This window comes from Schistocerca gregaria, chromosome 7, assembly GCF_023897955.1.
Source record: "Schistocerca gregaria isolate iqSchGreg1 chromosome 7, iqSchGreg1.2, whole genome shotgun sequence".
NCBI classification, from domain to species: Eukaryota; Metazoa; Arthropoda; class Insecta; order Orthoptera; family Acrididae; genus Schistocerca; species Schistocerca gregaria.
This window is the reverse complement of record NC_064926.1, coordinates 63,486,819-63,510,042: the sequence shown is the minus strand read 5'-3', so window position 1 is coordinate 63,510,042 and position 23,224 is coordinate 63,486,819. Positions and strand designations below refer to the sequence as shown.

Here is a 23,224-nt window from a genome sequence, read left to right as displayed (position 1 = left end):
CGACGTGTTACTGCAGCCTGCTCGGACATCTATGCTGAAATGCTAGCAATAGTTCCATACCAGACTGGAAGCGAGTATTGCCGCTGTCGGTGGTCGTTTTGGAACAACTTACGTTGCTCAATTGCCTGCATACTGGTCAGATATCCACATAAGTAGTGTATGCACTTGCTTTGTGCTCCCACACGTTTTGTACAAGTGTCGGTGTGAGAACTTTTCAAAATACGGTATCTCGTAAACGACTCGCACTAGAATCTTGCAAGCGGCCGGGGTGGCCGAGCGGTTCTAGGCGCCACAGCCTGGAACCGCGCGATAGCTACGGTCGCAGGTTCGAATCCTGCCTCGGGCATGGATGTGTGTGATGTCCTTAGGTTAGTTAGGTTTAAGTAGTTCTAAGTTCTAGGGTTCAAATGGCTCTGAGCACTATGCGACTTAACTTCTGAGGTCATCAGTCGCCTAGAACTTAGAAATAATTAAACCTAACTAACCTAAGGACATCACACACATCCATGACCGAGGCAGGATTCGAACCTGCGACCGGAGCGGTCGCTCGGCTTCAGACTGTAGCGCCTAGAACCGCACGGCCACTCCAGCCGGCTAAGTTCTAGGGAACTGATGACCTCAGAAGTTAAGTCCCATAGTGCTCAGAGCCCATAGAATCTTGCAACAAACAACACTGACGTTCTAACTTACCCTACCATTAGCTTGTTAAAGTTCCGTTTAAAAAGGTGTATGTTGGCACAATAAATACACTTTCTAAGTATTATTAGAATCTATTTAATGGCTAACAATACCGGTCCTAACTGCCAATCCATTCTGTGAAAACCGCACATAAATAGTACTTTCCATTTCCGCAATATCTGCGGTGCAAGTTTTAGGTGATTCATCATTCTCCATGGTACTCACAATCAAACATCGTTAAGTAGAATAAAAAGAAACAAAAAAATTTACAGTGAATTATGCCGTTATAAACGTAACTAGCCACAACCAATGTTCTGTACGGGAATTTTTCGGCGAATGCAATGCCTCGTTTGGTCATAATATCCAGAAATACATACTAGAAATCCTTACCGGTAGGGGCTGAGTGTGGGAATGGAGCTACGTTTGGAGGTAACATTTTTACCTTTTTCTTGAATAACTCGAAAACTACTGCCTCTAGTGAAAACATATCTAAATACAAAATTTAACTACATTAAATGTCTTACAAAAAAAAGCTATTCATATTTTCTGTATGATTAACGGTTTTTGTGCAGCTACCGAGATAATAAAAAAAATATGGTGTATGGTTTTTGAAGGCCAGTTATGGAATTGCCAATTGCATAAAACGTCATGAGCAGGGGCAAATGTACCCACGCAATGGGCTGTTCGTGACGTCATGGCTTGGACAAAGGCCTTATGCCCATAAATCAAACATCGGAAATATCGTGAATACCGACCGTAAAAGGCTACTTCGTATGACAATTCTTTAGTCCCGATTTTCTGAAAACTGGATCTGACCTCTCTAGTCATATCTCGAATTGTTGATGATGGAACATCACCTTCGAATTGAATGAAAGCTTAATCGTATAAAATGTGCCATGTGTTGAACATCTCCACAAGCTTTGATAAAAAAAATGACTGCTGATTGCTGGTGTAACAATTTCCATTTTTATTACACTACTGGCCATTAAAATTGCTACACCACCAAGATGACGTGCCACAGACGCAAAATTTAACCGACAGCAAGAGGATGCTGTGATATGCAAATGTTTAGCTTTTCAGAGCATTCACACAAGGTTGGCGCCGGTGGCGACACCTACAACGTGGTGACATATGGAAAGTTTACAACCGATTTCTCATACACAAACAGCAGTTGACCAGCATTGCCTGGTGAAACGTTGTTGTGATGCCTCGTGTAAGGAGGAGAAATGCATACCATCACGTTTCCGACTTTGATAAAGGATGCGGTTTATTATATCGCGACATTGCTGCTCGCGTTGGTCGAGATCCAATGACTGGTAGCAGAATATGGAATCGGTGGGTTCAGGAGGGTAATACGGAACGTCGTGCTGGATCCCAACGGCCTCGTTATCACTAGCAGCCGAGATGACAGGCATCTTATCCGCATGGCTGTAACGGATCGTGCAGCCACGTCTCGATCCCTGAGTCAACAGATGGGGACGTTTGCAGGACAACAACCATCTGCACGAATAGTTCGACGACGTTTCCAGCATCATGGACTAGCAGCTCGGAGACCATTGCTGTGGTTACCCTTGACGTTGCATCACAGACAGGGGCGCCTGCGACGGTGTACTCAACGACGAACCTGGGTGCACGAATGGCAAAATGTCATTTTATCGGATGAATCCCGGTTCTGTTTACAGCATCATGATGGTCGCATCCATGTTTGGCGACATCGCGGTGAACGCACACTGAAAGCGTGTATTCGTCACCGCCATGCTGGCGTATCACCCGGCGTGATGGTACGGGGTGCCATTGCTTACACGTCCCGGTCACCTCTTGTTCGCATTGACGGCACTTTGAACAGTGGACGTTACATTTCATATGTGTTACGACCCGTGGCTCTACGATTCATTCGATCCCTGCGAAACTCTACATTTCAGCAGGATAACACACGACCGCATGTTGCAGGTCCTGTACGGACCTTTCTGGATACAGAAAATGTTCAACTGCTGTCCTGGCCAGCACATTCTCCAGATTTCTCACCAACTGAAAACGTCTGGTCAATGGCGGCCGAGCAACTGGCTCGTCACAATACGCCAGTCACTACTCTTGATGAAGAACTGTGGCATTGTGTTGAAGCTGCAATGGCAGCTGTACCAGTGAACGCCATCTATGCCCTGTTTGACTCAATGCCCAGACGTATCAAGGCCATTATTACGGCCAGAGGTGGTTGTTCTGAGTACTGATTTCTCAGGATCTATGCACCGAAATTGTGTAAAAATGTAATCACGTCAGTTGCACTATAATATATTTGTCCAATGAATACACGTTTAACATCTGCATTTCTTCTTGGTGTAGCAATTTTAATGGCCAGTAATGTAATACTGAATGCAAACAGCACTGTCGGCCGCGATATTTATTGGCGGTATGGCGCCAGGGTTCCCGCCCACCGCGCACACTGTTTGTGCCCTTCACGTCGCCGTGAGAGGGTGTGCTGCCTGGACAGACGGGCGTGTACCCCTGGAGCGCGTCGAGATCAATACTCCGGCCGGGCGGGAAATCTGGACCGCTGTCAGATACTAAATTCGGTTCTTACAATACTGCAGTGCGGGGCGAGGACTGTATGCGACAGTTTTAGCCTATCGATGGAGTTAAAACATGTGAACGAGCCATTTTTAGCCGGTGCCTATAGGAATTATTAAGAAGAGACGTGTATAAGGAGAGGAACGGAATTATATTGACGCACAACGTCCGGAAAATCCTGGACATGCCCTTCATGTGAACCTTACATTTGGCGCCTACCAGAAATTAAAAAAGAAATCTTGATTGACCTATGAGGGGCGTTCAGTGAGTAACGCAACGCCTTTTTTTCTCGGCCAGTTTCGCTTGAAAAATGCGAAATTTGTTGTCACGGAATATTCCCCTTTCAGCTTGTATGGTTTTACGATGTTCTGATAGGTGGCAGCGCTATACGAAGCCCCCAAAATGGCGTCTGTAAGTGAAGTGCGTTGCAAGCACAGAGCTGTCATTGGTTTCTTTTCTCGGGAAACCAGAGCATTGCACACACCCGTAGGCCCTTGCAGAATGCCTACGGAGACGTGGCACTGAACAAAAGCACGGTGAGTCGTTGGGCGAGGCGTTGTCAAAGTCTCGCAAACCTGTCCGTAGTCAACAGTGCCGGCCGGGCGTACACAGCTGTGATTCCTGCAGTGCTACACTCAGGAATCTGAAGAAACGACTTCAGTGTGTTCATTTTCACAAAAAATGCAAACGAATCTCTCCTTCTCCATCAACGAAAGGCCCCATACAGGACTGCACACCACACAGGCGTTCACAAAACTTCATTGGACTGTTCTTCCTCGTCCTTCTAACAGCTCGGATCTCGCACCATCCAACTTCAGTCTGTTTCGCCAATGAAGGATGCACTCCGCGGGAAGCAGTACGTGGATGATAGGCCGTTTATTGATGTAGCAAAGCGTTGGCTCCGACGTCAAGCAGTAGAGTTTACCACGCGGGCATACAGAGCCTTCCAGTAAGGTGGCGCAAGGCCTTTGCCCTGAACCGATATTTAGCTGCAAAATATGATTAGCAAAAAGAGTGGTGGATAATATGAAGCATTGGAATCCTGAATAAAACCATCCTGCTTTCAGAAAGAAATGTGTTGCCTTACTTACTGAACGCTCCTCTTAAATTCTTAAGTATGCCTTAGACACGTGAGGCTCAGTCATACTAGCTACAACAGCAATCTTTAATTAGCACTTAGTTTCTCACTTACCATTCTGATTTAATACAGAGTTGTGCCTCTAGACTGTGTAGGTTAGCAAGTTTCTCCGATTGCTATCAGTATACGCTCAGTCAACTAATTTATCTCACTCAGAGGGGAACCGCCGCCTCGTCTTCCTGCACCGACTTTGATGTTTGTGCTTGTTGCGCGATTATAACATTTCTGAAGATCGCATGAAACAATATCACTTAAATTTATTCAAGGAATTTGTGATATTTAGAGTCCTGGAGTTTATTCTTTTTAAATTTTGGATATTCTGAAGGATTAATTTAAATTCTGAAGCTTGTGTAAATGATATTCGGAGCTGCATTCCGGTTTTTACTAACAATGACAGTACACAGACATGTAATCTATTTTTGGAGCAAAATACACCATCCTCTCAAAATTTGTGTTGCTAGCGAGGTTAGATGTTTCACTGCCAGCAAGTGTAAAGTTTGTCATACAGACCTCATGAAAATAGTAGGGAACTTTACCCATTGATCTGTTGAATGTGATTCTCATATAATTTTGGGCCAGAGGACATGTGAAAGAAACTGAAAACTTAAATACAATTATAGGAATGTATCTTACCTGGATATTTGTAAATAAATATGTGTGAATTCCTAAGGGACCAAACTGCTGAGATCATCGGTCCCTAGACTTATGCACTGCTTAAACTAACTTACGCTAAGGCCACACACACACCCATGCCCAAGGGAGGACTCTAATAACTTCCGGCGAGAGGACCCGTGCATCCGTGACATTGAGTTTCTCGGTGAAATATTAGTAAAAACTTCACACACTTTATTAATATCAGTATATATACTACGTAAGTTACTTACGTTCTAAAGTAATAAAATAATGTGCAGTCAAATTATAGCTCTCAGTTCTTGATCACTTATCTTATCATTGTATTCCACATTTTGTCAATATTTTGCACCTTCATGTCCTTTATTCCCTTAACTTGAACTGGTAACGCAACTATTTACTTTCTGCCGCACAAAGTACTGTGGTTGACATAGTACATGTGTAGTAGCAAGTACAGATGCAAATGTTTCAGGTGCACAGATTCATGATCTCACAGTGTATATGTCCTCAGCAATGGAAAACACATCCTTTGAACAGAACTGTTCTTTACTAGGCATCACCCAATTAAATGTGGTTTTCCGTTGCCTTCCTCCAACCTTTAAATTGACTAGTTAGTGAGATATCGGGAAACACGCAGTTCAACGTGGATTCCGAACGGCGATGTTAACTTCGCATTTTTCACATTAACAAACATTTCCAGAGGTGAAAGAAGCAATATTTGACAGATAAAAGTCACAGGTCTGGTCTGTCAAAGAAGTAAATCACTCAGTAAAAAGTAAATCACTACAGTCGTGTGAGCTACACCTTTCCTACAAAATTTAAACAATGGATTATCCTGTAAACAGATATCGCACCATCAGGGTCGTATTTTATAAAAGGCCTTGGATAATCTGCCGTACAGTGTATTTGTTTTGAATGGGCCACATCAAATTAAGACAGTACAATAAATTTTTCAGTATGAGGTTTTCACTCTGCAGCGGAGTGTGCGCTGATATGAAACTTCCTGGCAGATTAAAACTGTGTGCCCGACCGAGACTCGAACTCGGGACCTTTGCCTTTCTCGGGCAAGTGCTCTAATTGACTAGTTAGTGAGTCAAGTGAGTGAGTGAAGTAAAGCTGTGAGGAGCGGGCGTGGGTCGTGCTTCGGCAGCTCAGTTGGTTGAGCACTTGCCCATGAAAGGCAAAAGTCACGAGTTCGAGTCTCGGTCGGGTACACAGTTTTAATCTGCCAGGAAGTTTCATATCAGCGCACACTCCGCTGCAGAGTTAAAATCTCATTCTGGAAACATCCCCCAGGCTGTGGCTAAGCCACGTCTCCACAATATCCTTTCTTTCAGGAGTGCTAATTCCGCAAGGTTCGCCGGAGAGCTTCTGTAAAGTTTGGAAGGTAGGAGACGGATACTGGCAGAAGTAAAGCTGTGAGTACTGGACGTGAGTCGTGCTTGGGTAGCTCAGATGGTAGAGCACTTGCCCGCGAAAGGCAAAGGTCTCGAGTTCGAGTCTCGGTCGGGCACACAGTTTTAATCTGCCAGGAAGTTTCAGTTTAACAAATTTTGTTTCTCTTGGTCTGCGAATCAAAAACATGTTCTCAGTTTGCCTTCTTTAACGTTCAATAAGTGGCTTTATGTAAAAAGAACTGATGACTGCGTTCCTTTTTGGAGATGGGTTTGAGTGGCCGCAGAAGTTTGTCCTGGGAAAGGAGCGTCGGTGAGGGCGGCGGGGGAGGGGGGGGGGGGGGGGAACACCACAACTGCCAACACAACAGTTATTAATCATTAAAGTTCTTTGCTGAATTGAGTTATTGATTACATACGAGCAAATAATCACTAGTATTACTATGATTTTAAATATTAACTGAAAAGTTTTGTTGCTGTTATTTACAGTGTATTTTTCCATAACCTCAAAATCGTTTCGGTTTCTTTGTCAAATGTATGAAACTTGAAAACAGCTCCATTTCAATTGCTTTGGATACTAATCATTTTCATATGATTGTTTCAGTTCTTTATGCATCTCTTCGGGCATGACGAGTTTCTACCACAAAGCAAAGCCCTTCGATTCCTCGCAAAGGTCGCCTGTGAGTTGACGACCGTCGAAGAACATGTGTGTGAAAATGCCATGTTCACTCTGGTCGGATTCGACGAAAAACAGTTCAACATGGTAAGTTCGTGCATACTGTGTCACATGTTACGGAGGTCCTCTGTCGTTTTCTGCGTGCCCTCACTTGTGGCATTAGGTGCGTATGCCGTATATGTAAGCTGTTGATTCGTATAACAAACAATAGAAAGGCGGCTTACAGTCTAGGCAATAGCTGGTAGAGCTTGGCCAACTCTGATAGAAATATAGCAACTTTTGTGTAGTTTTTCAGTACCGTAGATGTGCGAGTAGAAACACAATTTTACCATGCCCAACAACTCCAGTGGTACTCTTCACAGGAAACATTTTATAAAGGAAGAGACAAGTGAACTGAAAATATTCGACAGAATTCCGGTTTGAAGGTTGAATGTGAATCACTGTGCGTCAGTCGTCTTAATACTCTGACGCCAAGTACTTCGGCATCTCTCTAGGACAGTGTGGTGTACGAGTATTCTCCTGGCCACCCTGCAACTACATTTCAGGCGCGGCCCAAGGCGGAAGGGCTTACACGAGCAAAGGATACAATTTCAATCAGGCTCACACCAGGCAGCAGTGCTGCTAGAAGTCGCTGACCTAACAGACCTGTTTGCTTCCCGAGGCCACGTGACTGCAATGGCTCCTCTATGGAGCCTACGTATTTAGGGTGGTGCAACACTACTACAATCCAGACGATACCAACTCCCATATGTTTTACCCCACTGCTGGCACCCTGATGCTCCGTCCTTTCCCCTCTCCTCTATCTCCTGTAAACTGCAGATATGCCCAAACCTCCCCCCCCCTCCCCGTTCACCACCTGTATGCTGATGACACTGTCTTCCTGCCAATCTAATCTACCCTCTCTATGTATCGTTTTTTATCTTTTTGTTGACTGTCCCACTTGGCTAAAGAGCGGTGGATTGTGCCACTGCCAGCCCCCTCCTGTCCATATGGAGCAGGGAAATGAAATCACAATAAAGAAAAAAAAATACTCCAAGACAGTCTTCCGCAGAGCTGAGGGCCAAGAGCTGACTGCACCTACTGTTCTTCAATCAATGTCTCATACAGAATTTTCGCTACATACTACGCCGTGCCACTACTGACTGCAGGAGTCACCACACCACCATGACTTGGCCTCTGCATTGCAAATGACCAGAATTTGGGTATCAGCCGTCAAGCTTATCTTCGTACATCAAATGGACATTACACACTATCTTGCTCTGCGACCAAGTTTATATGAGACTTTGACTATTTCATCATTAAGACCTTAAGTCTAATTTCGAACTTCTGCATTTCAGTGCTGATTGCAGACCTTAACAAACTATTGTAAGTGATTAACTTTTCTCCAAAGAGGAGTTTATGGTTGATGCATTTATTAATAAAGATGCTGTACATTGCTTATCTAGGCTGTGTTCTCATTGCACTTCAATCAGCACAGGACACATCAGATAGTCTGTTTCAGATCTAGATATTAAGTCTCAACTAACTTCTTCCTAATGGAGAGTACCACTGCCATCATGAGAAATAGTACCATTTTTTGGCTCGGGAATGGAAATATTGTTCATCAAAATATACTTGCAGTGTGCTGCATACTATGAATAAAGTAGCTGCTGGTATGGAAACTATAGATTTATGGACATATGCTCAGTAAAGCTTATTTTTTACTTACCATCTTATGGATCATTCCACAGTTACTCCCTACTGTTCATAATCACCTGTATTGGGTGTTCAATAATTGTGTACTCCCTTAACGTTTTGTAAATGATTCCAGATATTGAAAGCTTGTATCTATCAATACACCAATGGGTAATTATTTTGCTACATGCTGAATGACTGTAGCTTTCTTAATGCAGCGAGTTATTAAGCTAAGCATGGATCTCTTACATAGGGTAATGATCTTTCTTAACAGGAATTGAAAGCTCCGGAAAGAAGAGGTGCAGTAACATACGCCTAATATTTGCTGTGCCGTCAATACTGTACCTTCACGTTACAAACGCTAAAACAACGCAAATTTTGCACCATTATCTCATGTTTACATGGACAGAGTGCCCACTTGTTGAATATCTCAATTTGATACTTGAATTGTTTGCAAAACGTTTAGAGTGTCCATGTTGCATGAGACCCACTTATCATCGGTCACTTTTTAGAGAGTTCTATAATAATGTAAAGTTCTTAGCAAGAAAATGTATGTAAGACACTTAGAATCACTAAGTTTTTTTTTGAACAGCCTTTGGTTGTTGTTATTTGTTAATGACCTATATTTATCACACTGTTATTTTGTAGTACCATTTACATCATATCTTTATCTCATAATTATTTGATTTGCTTGCTTGACTGCATGTGCTGTCTTGTATGCTCACTGTTTCATACACACTTTTTTTCTGTTTGGCACTGTAAGTTATACAGAACAGTCTGCCCTTTTGCGTACTGCAAACAACTTACTTCATGCAATTCCAGGAGAATATAAAAACATTGTGGTACTAAACATTGTGATAAATATCAACCATTCCACTGTTTTGACTTCATTATCTGTTATTTGTTTTCTGTAGAAGCAATTTCATTTCCCATTAACTGCTGATGCAATGCCATCAGTAAACAGCACTCTCCTGAGGGCAGTATAAAATTTTCACATTATTCAAAAAATTTTCTGTAATTTTTTTTTTTTTCAATTTTGCTGGTTTATTAATTTAGCAGTTACTAGCTATTTTTTGAAAATAATTATTCAGTATGAATTATAGTCAAACTATGAGACGCTGTTTCATTCCTATGATGCACTGCCTCACTGTAACATCATTTTCTGTAATTCCTCCCACAACAATACTTACACAGCATGAGAACTTATATAACCTTCTCACTTTACTGTGAAAGTGCATAACTGATTTGTCGTCACCACAAAAAATTAAATATTTTGTTGTGACTAATAACATTTCAAATATATAGAATATCTGTACCATGGAACATCAAGATCATATCCAGCTGGATAGCCATGTATGTTAAAGCATCAGTCCAGGACAGGGAAGTTCACTCACCCTGGATCAAATCTGCCCAGTGGATTAATGATGCTTGGGTTTCCCATGTCCGACTAGACACTCAGCTGCTTCCCAACTCCCACTTCAGTTACATGATTCACAAATATTTAGAATACTTTCAAATTATTCACATGAATAACACTGCACTTAGAGAGTTGGGGTACCCATTGTTCTGACTATAACAAGCGCAACACTTTATTACTTCAAGTATACTGTTACAGGAAAACACTTGCCATGGAGAGGCTGCGCTACTAGTCTGAGACACATAGGCTGAATGTCAACACATGACTGAGAGCGAGGTGGGCTGGACACAACTCTGTCAGCATTGGGCCAGCCAGTAGAGTGGACTAAGGAGAGGCTACACTTGCATCAAAGAGTGGAGGGCTCTCCTGAGTCTTATATCTTGAGGTGTCTGAGGTGCCTGGATTGTGTATATGGAATCTTACATAGGTCACCAGACCTCTCCTCCCTTGGGGGTGGAGCGTCATGGTTCCCAGGCAAGAGTGGATGAATGCAATGTGGAAATGCCCCCTGGGTCAATGGAGGCCTTGGAGGCAAGGGAGAAGGGCAGCTCTCAGTCAGCAGAGACATTACAATTTGGGCTAAAGTGGCCAGCTTGAGGAGCACACTAACACCCCCCTGTGGGAGAATGAGGCGACATGAACAGCAATGGGTAATCCAGTCAGGGATCTGTGACGATGTCCAGCGGCAGTGGGCGAGGTGGAGGTGAATCCACCACAGGATGAGACCACATAGGAGACAATGAATTGGCGAGGGCCATATCCACCGCCTAGAGGGGCACCCGAGGTGTTGCTGGAGGCTGTATCATAGTAGCCTTATTGTGTGGCACTGATGCAAGTGAGAATTGGGGCTGCAGCACTATCCGGTGGGCTGCATCCAGTGACCAGGGCACTGACAAAGGTGGTAGTGTAGCCAGGATGAGTGTATGGGTGCCCATCAAGACTTGGAGCTGATTTTTATGGCACCAGACCTGATCTTCAGAGATGGTGCAGACATGGCAGCTATTCAGACACACAGTCATTGCCAGCAACCAGCACAGATGCCAACCAAACCACTCACCTAGACTTGTGTAGCTGGCAGAAAACTACAGTGGAACACAATGGTGGATGAGATCCCAAATGGAAAAGGTGGAGCAGCATTCACAGCTGGCACCCTTGGAGAAGCTTGGCAGGGCTATGGAAAACAACAGCAGTCTTCTGGTAGGCTGTAAAAATAAACAGTAACACCTCCACAGGGGGAATGTCCTGCAGGTACTTTTCCACTTGGGTCTTAAAAGGTGCAAATCATGTGCTTGACCTCCCTGTTAGATTGAGTGTGAAAGAGAGGGGAGTGAACACGGAGAATGCCCAACCACACACAGAAATCGTGAAATACCTGGGACAGGAACTGAGGTCCATTGTCAGAAACGAGAGTAACTGGGATACCTTCCACAGATAATTTTTTTGAAAGTGCCTGAATAGTAACTTGAATAGTGGCTAAGGAGCACCAGCTCACATGTGGAAAACGTGGAAATGTGTCATGACAATCAGCCACAACACATTCAGAAACACACCCACAAAATCCTTATGGATGCGTTGTTAGGGCTGGTTTGGTGGATGCCCTGGAGAAACAATGCCTTGGGAGCAACCTGTTGATAAGGGGAGTGAGGTCACACAGGAACCAAATGCTCCTTCTCTCGGTCAATGCTGGGACAGTACATGTCTGCAAGCCAATGCTGTGGTGCAGAAAACACCCCACTAACCCTTATGCAACAGCTGTAAGACACCCACCACAGACTCCTGGGAATGACCACCCTGGGAGCTGCATCATCCTTGGAGAGGAAGAGAGCCTTGTCTAATACCAAGAGACAATGGCGCAAGACAAAGTAGTTACAAAGCATATCAGAAGTGTGACACAGAGAACAAGATGACCAACATTGCTGGACCAGGTGGATGGCCTACTTCAGGATGAAGTCAGACGTGGTGGCCTTGGCGACCCAGGAGTGACTAGAAAACCATGTATCAGGAGTCGACATCCAAACGAAAACATAAGAGCTCCTCTCGATCAAACTTGGGTTCTAGACACAAGGGCAGCCTGCATGAGTCATTCGCATCGAAATAGTGCCCAGTAGGGCGAAAATCAATGTCATAGTAGCATCTAAAGAGAAACAAGACCCACCGCCGCAACCTACGGATCAGCTTATCATGTGCCCATCCGATGGACTCAATAATGAATCTAATGGCTTGTGGTCCATAGTGGGTTGAAATTCGGTGCCATGTAAGAACACATCACATGAATTTGGTGTGTGTCCTTTTTGATCTGAGGGTAATGGACCTTTGCTGGACTGTTTACTCCGAGCTGTCTACATTCTGATGAGTGAGAACCACCTTAACACCATACTGCAAGACACTCATAGCCAAAACCAATCATTTGTTAGGATCAAAAGTAGCTAGACATGCTCCCAAGCTAAAGTGATCCTGCAGCTTGGAAAAGTCCTGGTCACACGTGGGAGACCAGACAAAGGAAGCACCATTGCAGAGAAGAAGGTAGAGAGGATGTGCAACGATGAATACCTCAGGAAAAATGCCTGCAGTTCATGCAATGGTGAGGGATGGGGTAGGTCCATAATGTCCTTGACCAGACTTGATAAGGGTTTGACACTCTGCCATGATATGGTGTGGCCCAAATACTCAAGAGAGTGTTGGAAAAAATTAGATTTCTGTAGATTTCAATGCAGACCGAAAGTTTTTCAAAAAGGGCCCAGATAGTCTGCAGATGGTTGCTTGTACCAGTAACAACAATGTCATGTAGTTAGTTGAAACAGTGCAGAATAATGGACATGACCTGTTCCAGATAGCTTTGAATAATTGTAGGGCTACTTGCCTTATCAGTCATTAGCTATTACTATCGATGCAGGCGTAAAGGTATATTAAGGAACATGATACATTTTGACTCCTCATCCATGGGTAACTGGTTATATGCTTTGGGAAGATCAAATTTGGAGAAGAACTGACACCCTGTTAAGCATACAAACAGCTCTTCCAGATATAGCAATGAGTTTGTGTCGACCATGGTCTGTGAATGCATGGTGCCTGAAAATCATTTACAAACTCTCAGTCTACCACATGATTTCATCATCATAACAAAAGGCATGGCCCATTCATTACAGGAAATGGAAACCACAGCCCTAAGAGACCCGAACCAATCCAGCTCCCTCTTGGCTTGGGAGTGAAGGGCTATCAGGATCTAGCAAGCAAGAAAAAATCTAGGCCTGTTTAAAGGTTTTGAGGACTTTAAAGTCTGTGGTACACCCTAGGCCTTCCACAAAACTATCCTGGAATTCAGAGCGTGGAGATTCCAAAGACTGATAGCAGACACCAGCACAGACCAACTGTATGGAGTCTGTGACTGAAAAGCTAAAGACCTTAAAAACATCGACCCCAAAAAGGTTTACTGAGCTAGCATCTTGAACAACAATAAAAGTATTAGGCCACATTATTCATCTACAGGCAACATCATTTCTGAATTGACCAAGCAAGGGGATTTGGTGTTTACCAGATCCCCATAGGCACCTGATTACCAGCAACAGCACAGGGGAGGTGAGATCTGGATATGTTTGGGCATTAAGCAGGGAAACTCCTGCACCCTTGTCCATCTGCAGGTACAGATGCCATGAGACAACCAAGACCTCGAGAAACAGTTTGTTGGATCCCTTATTGGAAATTGGACTTGACAATGCCACTTGCTGGATATCCATACCCATGTTCTCTGATACTGCATTCTGTGCCATTGAGTGGCAGACTGCTGCAGTGTGGCCATTCTTCTGACACTAATGAGAGATGGCCCAATGCTGGGGACATTCTGATCTATCATGTTGGGTGAAACAAGAAGCACATGATGGCAACAGGGAGCAGAAGTTGGTATGCTGTTAACATGCTGCTTGGAAGCTGTCAGATTGGCACTTGCAACTTAGGCTATGAAGAGTCACAGCCGAAGCACGTTAAGACTGATGAAGCTATTTCTTGCATTGGTAGAATTCAACTCTGGTGGCCACAATGTGCAGGTAATGGTGATAATAGGAAGACAATGACAAGCAAAAACTGTCAAAAGGCAAACAAGAAGTTTCCTGTAACAGGGCCAACTGATGAAACACCTGATACCGGATACACCGCAGGAGGAATACATGACAAAAACTGTCATGACACACCTCCACTTATGTAAAGTGAAAGGCATTGAAATGTTCCTGTAGCCAGAATTTGTACACTTCCTAATTTTCTGTTGCCTCATCAAACAGCAAGAATGGAGGAAGGAACATAGCCAAATAAAAAGGAAAAGAGAGAAATGCCCACTCAGCCTGTCGCATAACTGTAAGAAGTTCCCTCTGTTGTTGCACCAACGTTTGAAGCAGAGTCTCCACGTCATGACAAGAAAAATGTCACAACCAATGCATAAAACAACTACACAACAAAACACATGATAAAAGACCCTACTCATGGTCCATGTGTTATCACTAAATGAACAGGTATATAATAAAAAAACACAACACTTTATTACTTCAAGAATACTGGTGCACACATAGGCAGAATGTCAACAAATGACTGAGAGCAAGGATGGTCAAGCCTGACTCTTTAAGCTGCTGGCCAACCACTAGGGTGCACTATGGAGAGACTGCACAAGCATCTGAAAGTGGAGGCCTCTGCCGGTGCTAGCATCTTGTGACTTTTGTGGCATGTCATACAACTGTGAGCCATGTGGAGTCTTACATGAGTCACTATACACACATTCTGTCCTGGTGGTGGGGGTAAAAGTGTGGCAGCAGGATAGGGCAGCCACTCCTTAAATTAACCTTGTGAAACCCATTGATTATAGTGCCAAACTTGCACAAATGCTGGACAAAGGTACAAGAAAAAGAAGAACTTCAAGGATACAGATTGTAATTTCATCATGAAGGCAGTGTAAATTTAAATAAGAATAATACATAATCAATGAACAAGCTAATGGTCACTCACCACCAAACTTTTCACTGCATTCATATTTTTATTTCACATGATCATGCATCTATGTGAAAATCATACAATACATAATTCAAACGAATATCTCTTTCGGCATTTGTATATCGTAGTATATGCTACCTTTGATTTCCATGCTAAGTGGTGCCTTTGATTTCTTCCTCTATTCTTTTTCACATTCAAATTCAAAGCATACTTTTTTTCTGTTTTAGACCATGCTGCCTGTGCTGCTGAGCCACAGCCCATCAGGTTCCTCCACAAAGACTCTAGCTCACTACGCACAGGAGATCAATTCAGGTGAGGTTCCAATAGTCAGTGACAGAAGTCTGCTGCATTTGCTCAGATGCTAATTATTCATTATGAGAACATGCCTCCATAATAATGACTCTGCACTGCCTGCTTTTTGTTCCTTAAACTGTTAGCCTGCTTCTAATTTTTCAATTTTGTTAGAATTTTTACTGGCATACAAAAGTTAGAGCATTTGTATATGTTATGTGGAATAGTAATTTAGCTTCTCCTTCAGCACATCTCACACAAAGGGTTTGCAGTAGATTTTAGAGACCTTATTTTTAAAAAAAATGAAACTCACTTAACTTAACACTCATTAATTTATCAGGCTCAAATTTTGTTTTCCATTGCTGGAAATAACTAACTGCAATTTTGTTTTAGAACTAGCTTGCACTTTCCCTATACAAAGAGCATGACTAAACTTTTATTCCAGCAAGTACAGCAGCAGTTTAGTTAGTCAAAACCACACTGCTAAACACACCCAAACATGTGTATATACCAGTCTAATTACCATACTATCTTCTCTGGATGGCTGCCAATTTATGACCACAGCTACGCAATGGTTCTTTTCCAGTTTATGGTTGTCTACAAAATTTCGCTCAATTCATCTTCTTCAAGGATGAAACAGGGACTGAGATCCCCAGCTGGATAAAGGTCTCATCCAGGCCTTTCCATGTCTTCAGTAATATACACCCATGTTCTTTCTAATGTCACAAAGCCATCTTCCATTGGAAGGTTTACATTTCTTCTCATCTACAGCTACATCTATATTCTGCAAACCACTGAGAAATGCTTGGAAGAGAGCACTACCCACTGTACAATCTATTAAGGTTTATTCCTGTTCCATTTGAAGCTTGGTAAAAATTACTCCTGAAAAGCCCCTGTGTGCACTGTAATGTGCTGGCAATATATAGGATATTATAGTGTATTCCTACATTCCTCACTTAATACTCATTCTTGAAATCTTTTTAGTAAGCTTCCACAGAGTAGAAGGTGTCTGTCTTTAGGTGTCTGTCAGTTCATGTTTCTCAGTGTCTCCAAAACACTCTCCCATCAGTAAAACAAACCTGTGCCCATGTGTACTGTCCTTCATTGTATGTGTTCAATATAACCTGTTAGTACCATTTGTACAATTCCCCCACACTTCTCAGATGATTTGCACAAATATTTTGTATGCAATCTTCATTGCAGGCTGATTGCATTTTCTCAGTATCCCATCAATGCAGCTTGTTAGTTCTCATGCCCATGTAGAATGTAACTCAGGGGTTACAGCTTAGTTTGTAGATCACATGGCTGCTTTCATAGGTACACCTGCCTCTGAAGGGTATGAAGATGCCTTGATGGAGCTGGACTAGGTGGTAGTGGGAGGTTGTGTGAGACTGATCTTGTCTTGCACATAGGTCTATTGCAGGCATATGAGCTACAAGGCAAGCACTTGGGAGAAGGGGGAGAATAGGGATGCACAAGGATGTTGTGCAGATTTGTTGGGTAGCAGAATACCACTGTGGGAAGGATGTGGAGAATAATGAGAGTCCTCCTTGTCGGCAGATGGGGGTGTGAGGTGGGAGAGAAAGGACAGGAGATATTCCATATCTACAGCATTCTGGGGCTGGATGGTTCCACAAATTTTTTTGTGATTATGATAACCATTATGAAACCCATCTTAAATGTATGTCTTGCATTATGCATGTGGAAAATTAGCTAACATTGGTGTAACACAAGACATACTTTTATGGCTGAGTTGATAATAGACAAGTAGTCCAAAACTGGTTACCAATAAATAACAATTTAAGTGCAATTTAAGTCCGTTCTCATAATCATTATTGTAAACTAAGGAGATTTGTTTCTGGGTGAGATTAGGAGGGTAATTTCAATCTGTGAATGCATCAGAGAGACCTTTGGTGCATTTGGAGAGGGATTGCTTGCTCGTGGCCTTGTCACTATTGAACAATACGTTCCCCAATGCCTGACTGACTGAAAACCTACTACCTCCTTCCTGACCATCATGACCAATTATATCCTCACCTACAATCACTTCGTTTATGAAGGCATCACCTATGAACAAATCCATGGTGCAGCAATGGGAACCAACATGGCAGCACCCTATGCAAGCCTTTTCATAGGCCACCCAGAATAATTATTCATAATCACCCTGGTTCATATTCATTGATGACATCTTTGTGATCTGGACTGAGGGTGAGATCTGCACTTCCCCAGAAACTCAACATCTTCTTCCCCATTCTCTTTGCCTGATCCCCCTCGACCCAACAAGCCACCTTCCTTGATGTTGACCACATCAATACATCAGTATCTCCAACTGCATCAAACCTACCAACAATCAACAATATCTTCCCTTTGACTGCTGGCACCCACTCCATTGCAAGAAGTCCCTTCCACACAACCTAAACACCTGTGGTCATCACATCTGTGATGACAATCAGTCCTCTTCAAATATGCCACAGGTCTCACTGTGACCTTCACAGACCGAAATTACCCTCCCAACCTTGACATGAAACAAATCTCCCATGCTTTGTCTCTCCTATCACTTACTACCTCCAACATGCCAACTAACTGGCCACAGAGGAGCACTTGTCTTTTGAAGCAGCAACACCCAGGACTGGAGCAACTGAAACACATTGTCTACCAGAGTTTCAACTACCTCTCATCATGGCCTGAAGTGAAGAATATCCTACCCACTATCATCTACACCCATCCCACAGTGGTATTCCACCACCAACTGCACCTACAAAATATCCTTGTCCATCCCCACTCCATATCTGCTCCCAAACTCTTGCCTCATTGCTCACATCCCTGCAGTAGACCTATATGCAAAAGCTGAAAACAATTTACTTACTTTTTTCTATGTGTCTTGTTTTTATCTGACTATTCCTTGTACAACATGAACAGTAAGAGCCTCAATACACTTATTTGGAATACTTCATGTAACTTCTATATCTGATGATGACTCTGCATCCAAAATAACATGCTGCACCCTCCTTACCAAATAACTGTCAATTCAGTTACAAGTTTTGTAGATACTGTGATAGCATGTGAAGGTTCTAGTCTTTACTCCCAAAATAATTTGACTTCCTACCACCACAGAAATTTTTCTTTTTGTTCAGCTTCATTGCTTATTCAGTAACCTCATGTGCAAATATGTCTGACTTACAGTGAAGACTGTCTCATCAAGATAGTCATATATGCTAGTTTAATGATAAAATAGTATACCAACAGTTCTGTGTAAAGCTTTTATAACTCATACTAAGATTAATGTAATCATAATTTCATCGCTTAAAAATAGTACAGGTTCAGGAATCTACCAATAAACACAGTACATGGTTGAAAAACACAAATTGAAGTATTATACATAGAACAAAAACAGCGTTCTTGTTACTCAACCTTAAATATGTAATTGTTCTACCAAAAAGTAACAGAAGGCTCCAAAAATAAAGTGCAGCATAAAATAAACAAGTTGATATACCGTTAAGCTGCTGAGTTGTTGACAGGCATTGAAATAACACTTACAATACACCTTCGATTCTATAATCTCTACTAGGCCCGGCAACACACGCCATGCACCTCAGATGCATGATGCTAACTCCACTCATCCTACTCTTGGACCTTCCTCAGCAGTCACCTCTTTTCTCCGTTCTGTCTCCATCACTCAATCTGCTCTTCCATGTTATTGTGTGATGTCAACAACTGCTGAAGTGAGCTCATTGGTATGATTTCCCAACCCTGTGAACATGCTGCCTCTCTCTCCCTGTCATTAATCACTCTTCCCAAAACCTCCCTTCTGCTCCTGACCACCTTTGTCCCCTCACCCACTCCATCCGACACAGTCCCTCACCCCAGTCAAACTTCAGTGCTGGCAAAAGGTTGTAAGCAGGTAAAATGTAGCTTCATGGGTATGTGTGTGTGTATCTGTACGCTATTGTTCTGAATAAAAATTCATCAAAAAGTTATTAAATTTTTCAGCATTCTTACTGTCCCTGTCAATGACTCAGTGATTCAAGTATTCAGTGATTTGTTACCTATACTCCTTAAAATATTTCACCAAGTATTTTTCTTTCTTAAGTTAAACATAACACTTCAGTTTAGCATACCACAACAAGACAATGGGGTGTACTATCAGAAACACTCTCAATGTTCTTGAAACCTACTGATTAGCTAGAAAATTATGATCACCAACCTACTGTCACTATAAACCCATCCAGGCAACAGCAGCGTCACCTGGTGAGGAATGATTAATAGTCAGACACATACACATGTCCATGTAGTATCAATGAGCATGCTGTCCGTGTATAGAATGGGAAAGGGGAACAATCTATCCAAGTTTCATCAAGGGCAATGTGTGATGGCCCAGAAGCTCAACACAAGCGTTTTGGAAACTGCATGACTTGTTGGGTGTTTAAGGAGTGCTGCGGTGTGTGTCTTCAAAATGTGGTGAAACCAACGTGAAACACATTCAGATGTCATGGGGTTAGGTGACCACCTCTCATTACTGATGTTGGACAGGGTAGGTTGATCAGGCTGGTAAAACAGGACAGGCAGTGAACTGTGGTGGAACTAACATCATGCTTTAATGCTGGGCAGAGCACAAGTGTGTGTGAACACACAGTGCACCAAACACTCCCAACAATGGGTCTCTACACCCAACAACCCATGTATGCATCAATTTTAATACCACAACATTGGCAACTATGAGATAAATTGGTAAATGACGATTGGCACTGGACATTGGTACAGTGGCATAACATTGCATGGTCTGATGAATGTCAATGCCTTCTTCATCATGGTGATGTGAGGCACAAATCTGTAATCTTCAGGGGATCAGCTCCTTGACATCTGTACTGCCAGACAGATACGAGCTGGCAGCGGCTCCATTATACTCTGGAGAACATTCACATGGATACCTATGGGTCCAGTGGAGCTCGTGCAAGGCACCATGATGACCAAGGAGTATCCCACACTGGTTGCAGACCATAGACACACATTCATGACGATCATGTTTCCTGATGGCAGTGGCGTTTTTCAACAGGATAATGCACCATGTCACAAGACCATGAGTGTGATGGAGCAGTTTGACGAACACAGAGGCAAGTTCAGTTGATTTTCTGGCTCTCTAGTTGGCTATATCTGAACCTGATCAAATAGGCCTGTGATGTGATTGAACTTGGTGTTAGAGCTCATAGGCCCCCTCCCTGGAATTTATGGGTATTAGGTGACTTGACTATGCAGACGTGGTACCAACACCTACCATGGCCTCACTACTACTATAGCAGGATGTGTTGTGGCTGTTATCTGTGCCAAAGGTGGACATACTGGCTATTATGTAGGTGGTCATATGTTCTGGCTGATGATTGTATGTGAGATATTGAGAAACTACTGCAATAAATTTACATGAATCAGTCAACATCAGTGGCTTCAAAGAAGTCCTTAAAATCTCACAAAGGTAAGCATCAAATTTTCAGTGCCCCAGAAAGGAAGGCTCAAGTCACAAGGCAGAAATAGATTAATGACACACTTGTCTGACCATGACCATAAACAAAAAACTTTTAAGCAGGCCCTTTACTATATATATGAATAATAATTTCTATGTCTCTGAATGACAATGAATGGTTCTAATGGTGGAAATGCAGTTTCATCATATTTGGCAGTGATCAGATCAAATTTTAGCACAAAATTGTCAGCTGGTGTGAACCTTTTCCTTAACAACACTCTTACCATATGAGCCATCAGAATATGTCTAATGGCATGTCTCAAATTTCAGCTACGGATACATCTACTACTTCTGAATCTACTTGAAAATTCTCACACACACCATGCCCAACAAGCCTCTGTGGGACAAAAAATATTGCAGAAGATAGCATCTCCATGGCCTAAAAGTTCTTCTGTTATTAGAATTTACATCATGTCGTGTAGTACAACGAACTGTTCAAAAGAGTCTGGAAGGTATGTGAATGGTAATAATAGATTATGTCCTGTTCAGAATTATTCTCCAGTGGTTTACTTGGTGGGAGCATAACCTTGAAAGGCAAACTATGACTTCAGGTGACAGTTCTCAAGACAGTTTTAATATATCATGCATTTTCAGAGCCACCACCCTCCTCCCACTCTTCATATCCAAATATTCAAAGTGAACATTGCTTATGTCATTCTACAGACATCATAATATTTTTACATAAATAACCAGCTATTGCAACAGAAGATGTGAGAGTAACTCAGGTATCATGAAGAAATAGAAATATAATTATAATTTTAACAACTAAAAAGTATGACTGAGTTTACAATATGTCATATTCTTATGTAAAAATGTATTAGGTTTAAATCATTTTCATTTCTCTCATTTACAGTAATGAAAAGTTGTTTACTGCACCATTTTGTTACAGGCAAGTTTCGGAAGTACGATTATGGAAAAACAGGTAATATGGAACGTTATGGAACTCCTGAGCCACCAGCTTACAACATTTCCAACATCCGTGCACCCATTTCACTTCACTTTGCTAGCAATGATTGGCTTGCCAACATACAGGTTTGTACTGCATATATGCCAGTTGCTGCTTTATTTCAGTGACATTTCATCACAGAACTGACTCAAGCAAACAAGTCTCTTCTTCTTCTTCTTCTTCTTCTTCTTCTTCTTCTTTTTTTTTTTTTTTTTTTTTTTTTTTTTTTTTTTTTTTTTTTTTTTTTTTTTTTTTTACAGTTTCTAAAATTTTTATTCAAATTATGCTGCCTTTATATTTCAGCCTACTATCAAACATTCTTCTCTCTATTTAGCATTTTTTCAGTTCAACAGAACACTTCATCCCTGAATTTAGTCATTTCCCTGACTGAAATACTTCAGGTCTTTGTTTATTGGTATAGATATTCTAGCTGTAATTGCAGCATTAAAAATTAATTATGTTATTTTTCCCATGCTCATGTATAATTGTATATCCCATTAGTAATAGTAACAAATATATCACAACATTTCTGCATGAACTAAACTTTTATTTGAAAGTGTCAGGGGCTTTCATTCATGTTACCAAGCATTTCTTTTTTTAACACTAGTGATTATACAGTAAGCTCTCGATAATATGAGACTCAAGGGGCAAGGGAAAAAGTTCAGATTACCGACAGTTCAAAATAATAAGAGTTCAAATAACTGAGGGGGACAGAGGAAAAAAATCAAATAAATGAGAGTCTGATTGAAAGTAAATTGCAGTACATACATATAACATACATTTGTACATTCATCTTCAATTTAATAATGTGCAAAATAATACAGACACATACACATGTGGTACATACATGCAGTATATATTAAAAACATGATGATGATGGTGAGGTCCCATACTACAAGTAGCATAGGGGACGATGCAGGAGACCTGCACTGCTGTACTAGGCAAGATCCTAGTGGAGATGACACAGCAACATCCTGTCATCTCGAGGCAGGAAAAATCCCTGACCCCACTGGGAATCGAACCCGGGACCCTGTGCATGGGAAGCGAGAACGCTACTGCAAGACCACGAGCTGTGGACATGAATAACATACCAATGAAAATATTGTATATACCAATGAAAATATTATATATCATTTTGAAAAATAGTTGGGGCTTTTCTTATGAGTGAGTGACTTCCAGCTAGTGTGGTCCAGTGAATTTTTGATATGGATAAGAACCAAAAAGAAAGCGTCACTCATTTCTGTTCTGAGGGTATGGACAGATGGCCTTACCTCACTCAGTGTGACTGGAGTTGGTAGTTGTTCTTCATTATCTCCTCATTCTTATGCT

At 42.1% G+C, this 23,224-nt stretch overlaps 1 protein-coding gene across 1 annotated transcript in view; it reads left to right on the top strand.

Moving 5' to 3' along the window:
* LOC126282077 (lipase 3-like) overlaps positions 1–23,224 on the top strand; it is a 191,985-nt gene that overhangs the window by 138,036 nt on the left and 30,725 nt on the right. The window contains exons 5-7 of the mRNA XM_049981532.1: positions 7,010–7,168; positions 15,371–15,455; positions 21,839–21,981. Of these exons, the coding sequence (XP_049837489.1) occupies positions 7,010–7,168; positions 15,371–15,455; positions 21,839–21,981 (387 nt within the window). The remainder of the gene's footprint in view (positions 1–7,009; positions 7,169–15,370; positions 15,456–21,838; positions 21,982–23,224) is intronic.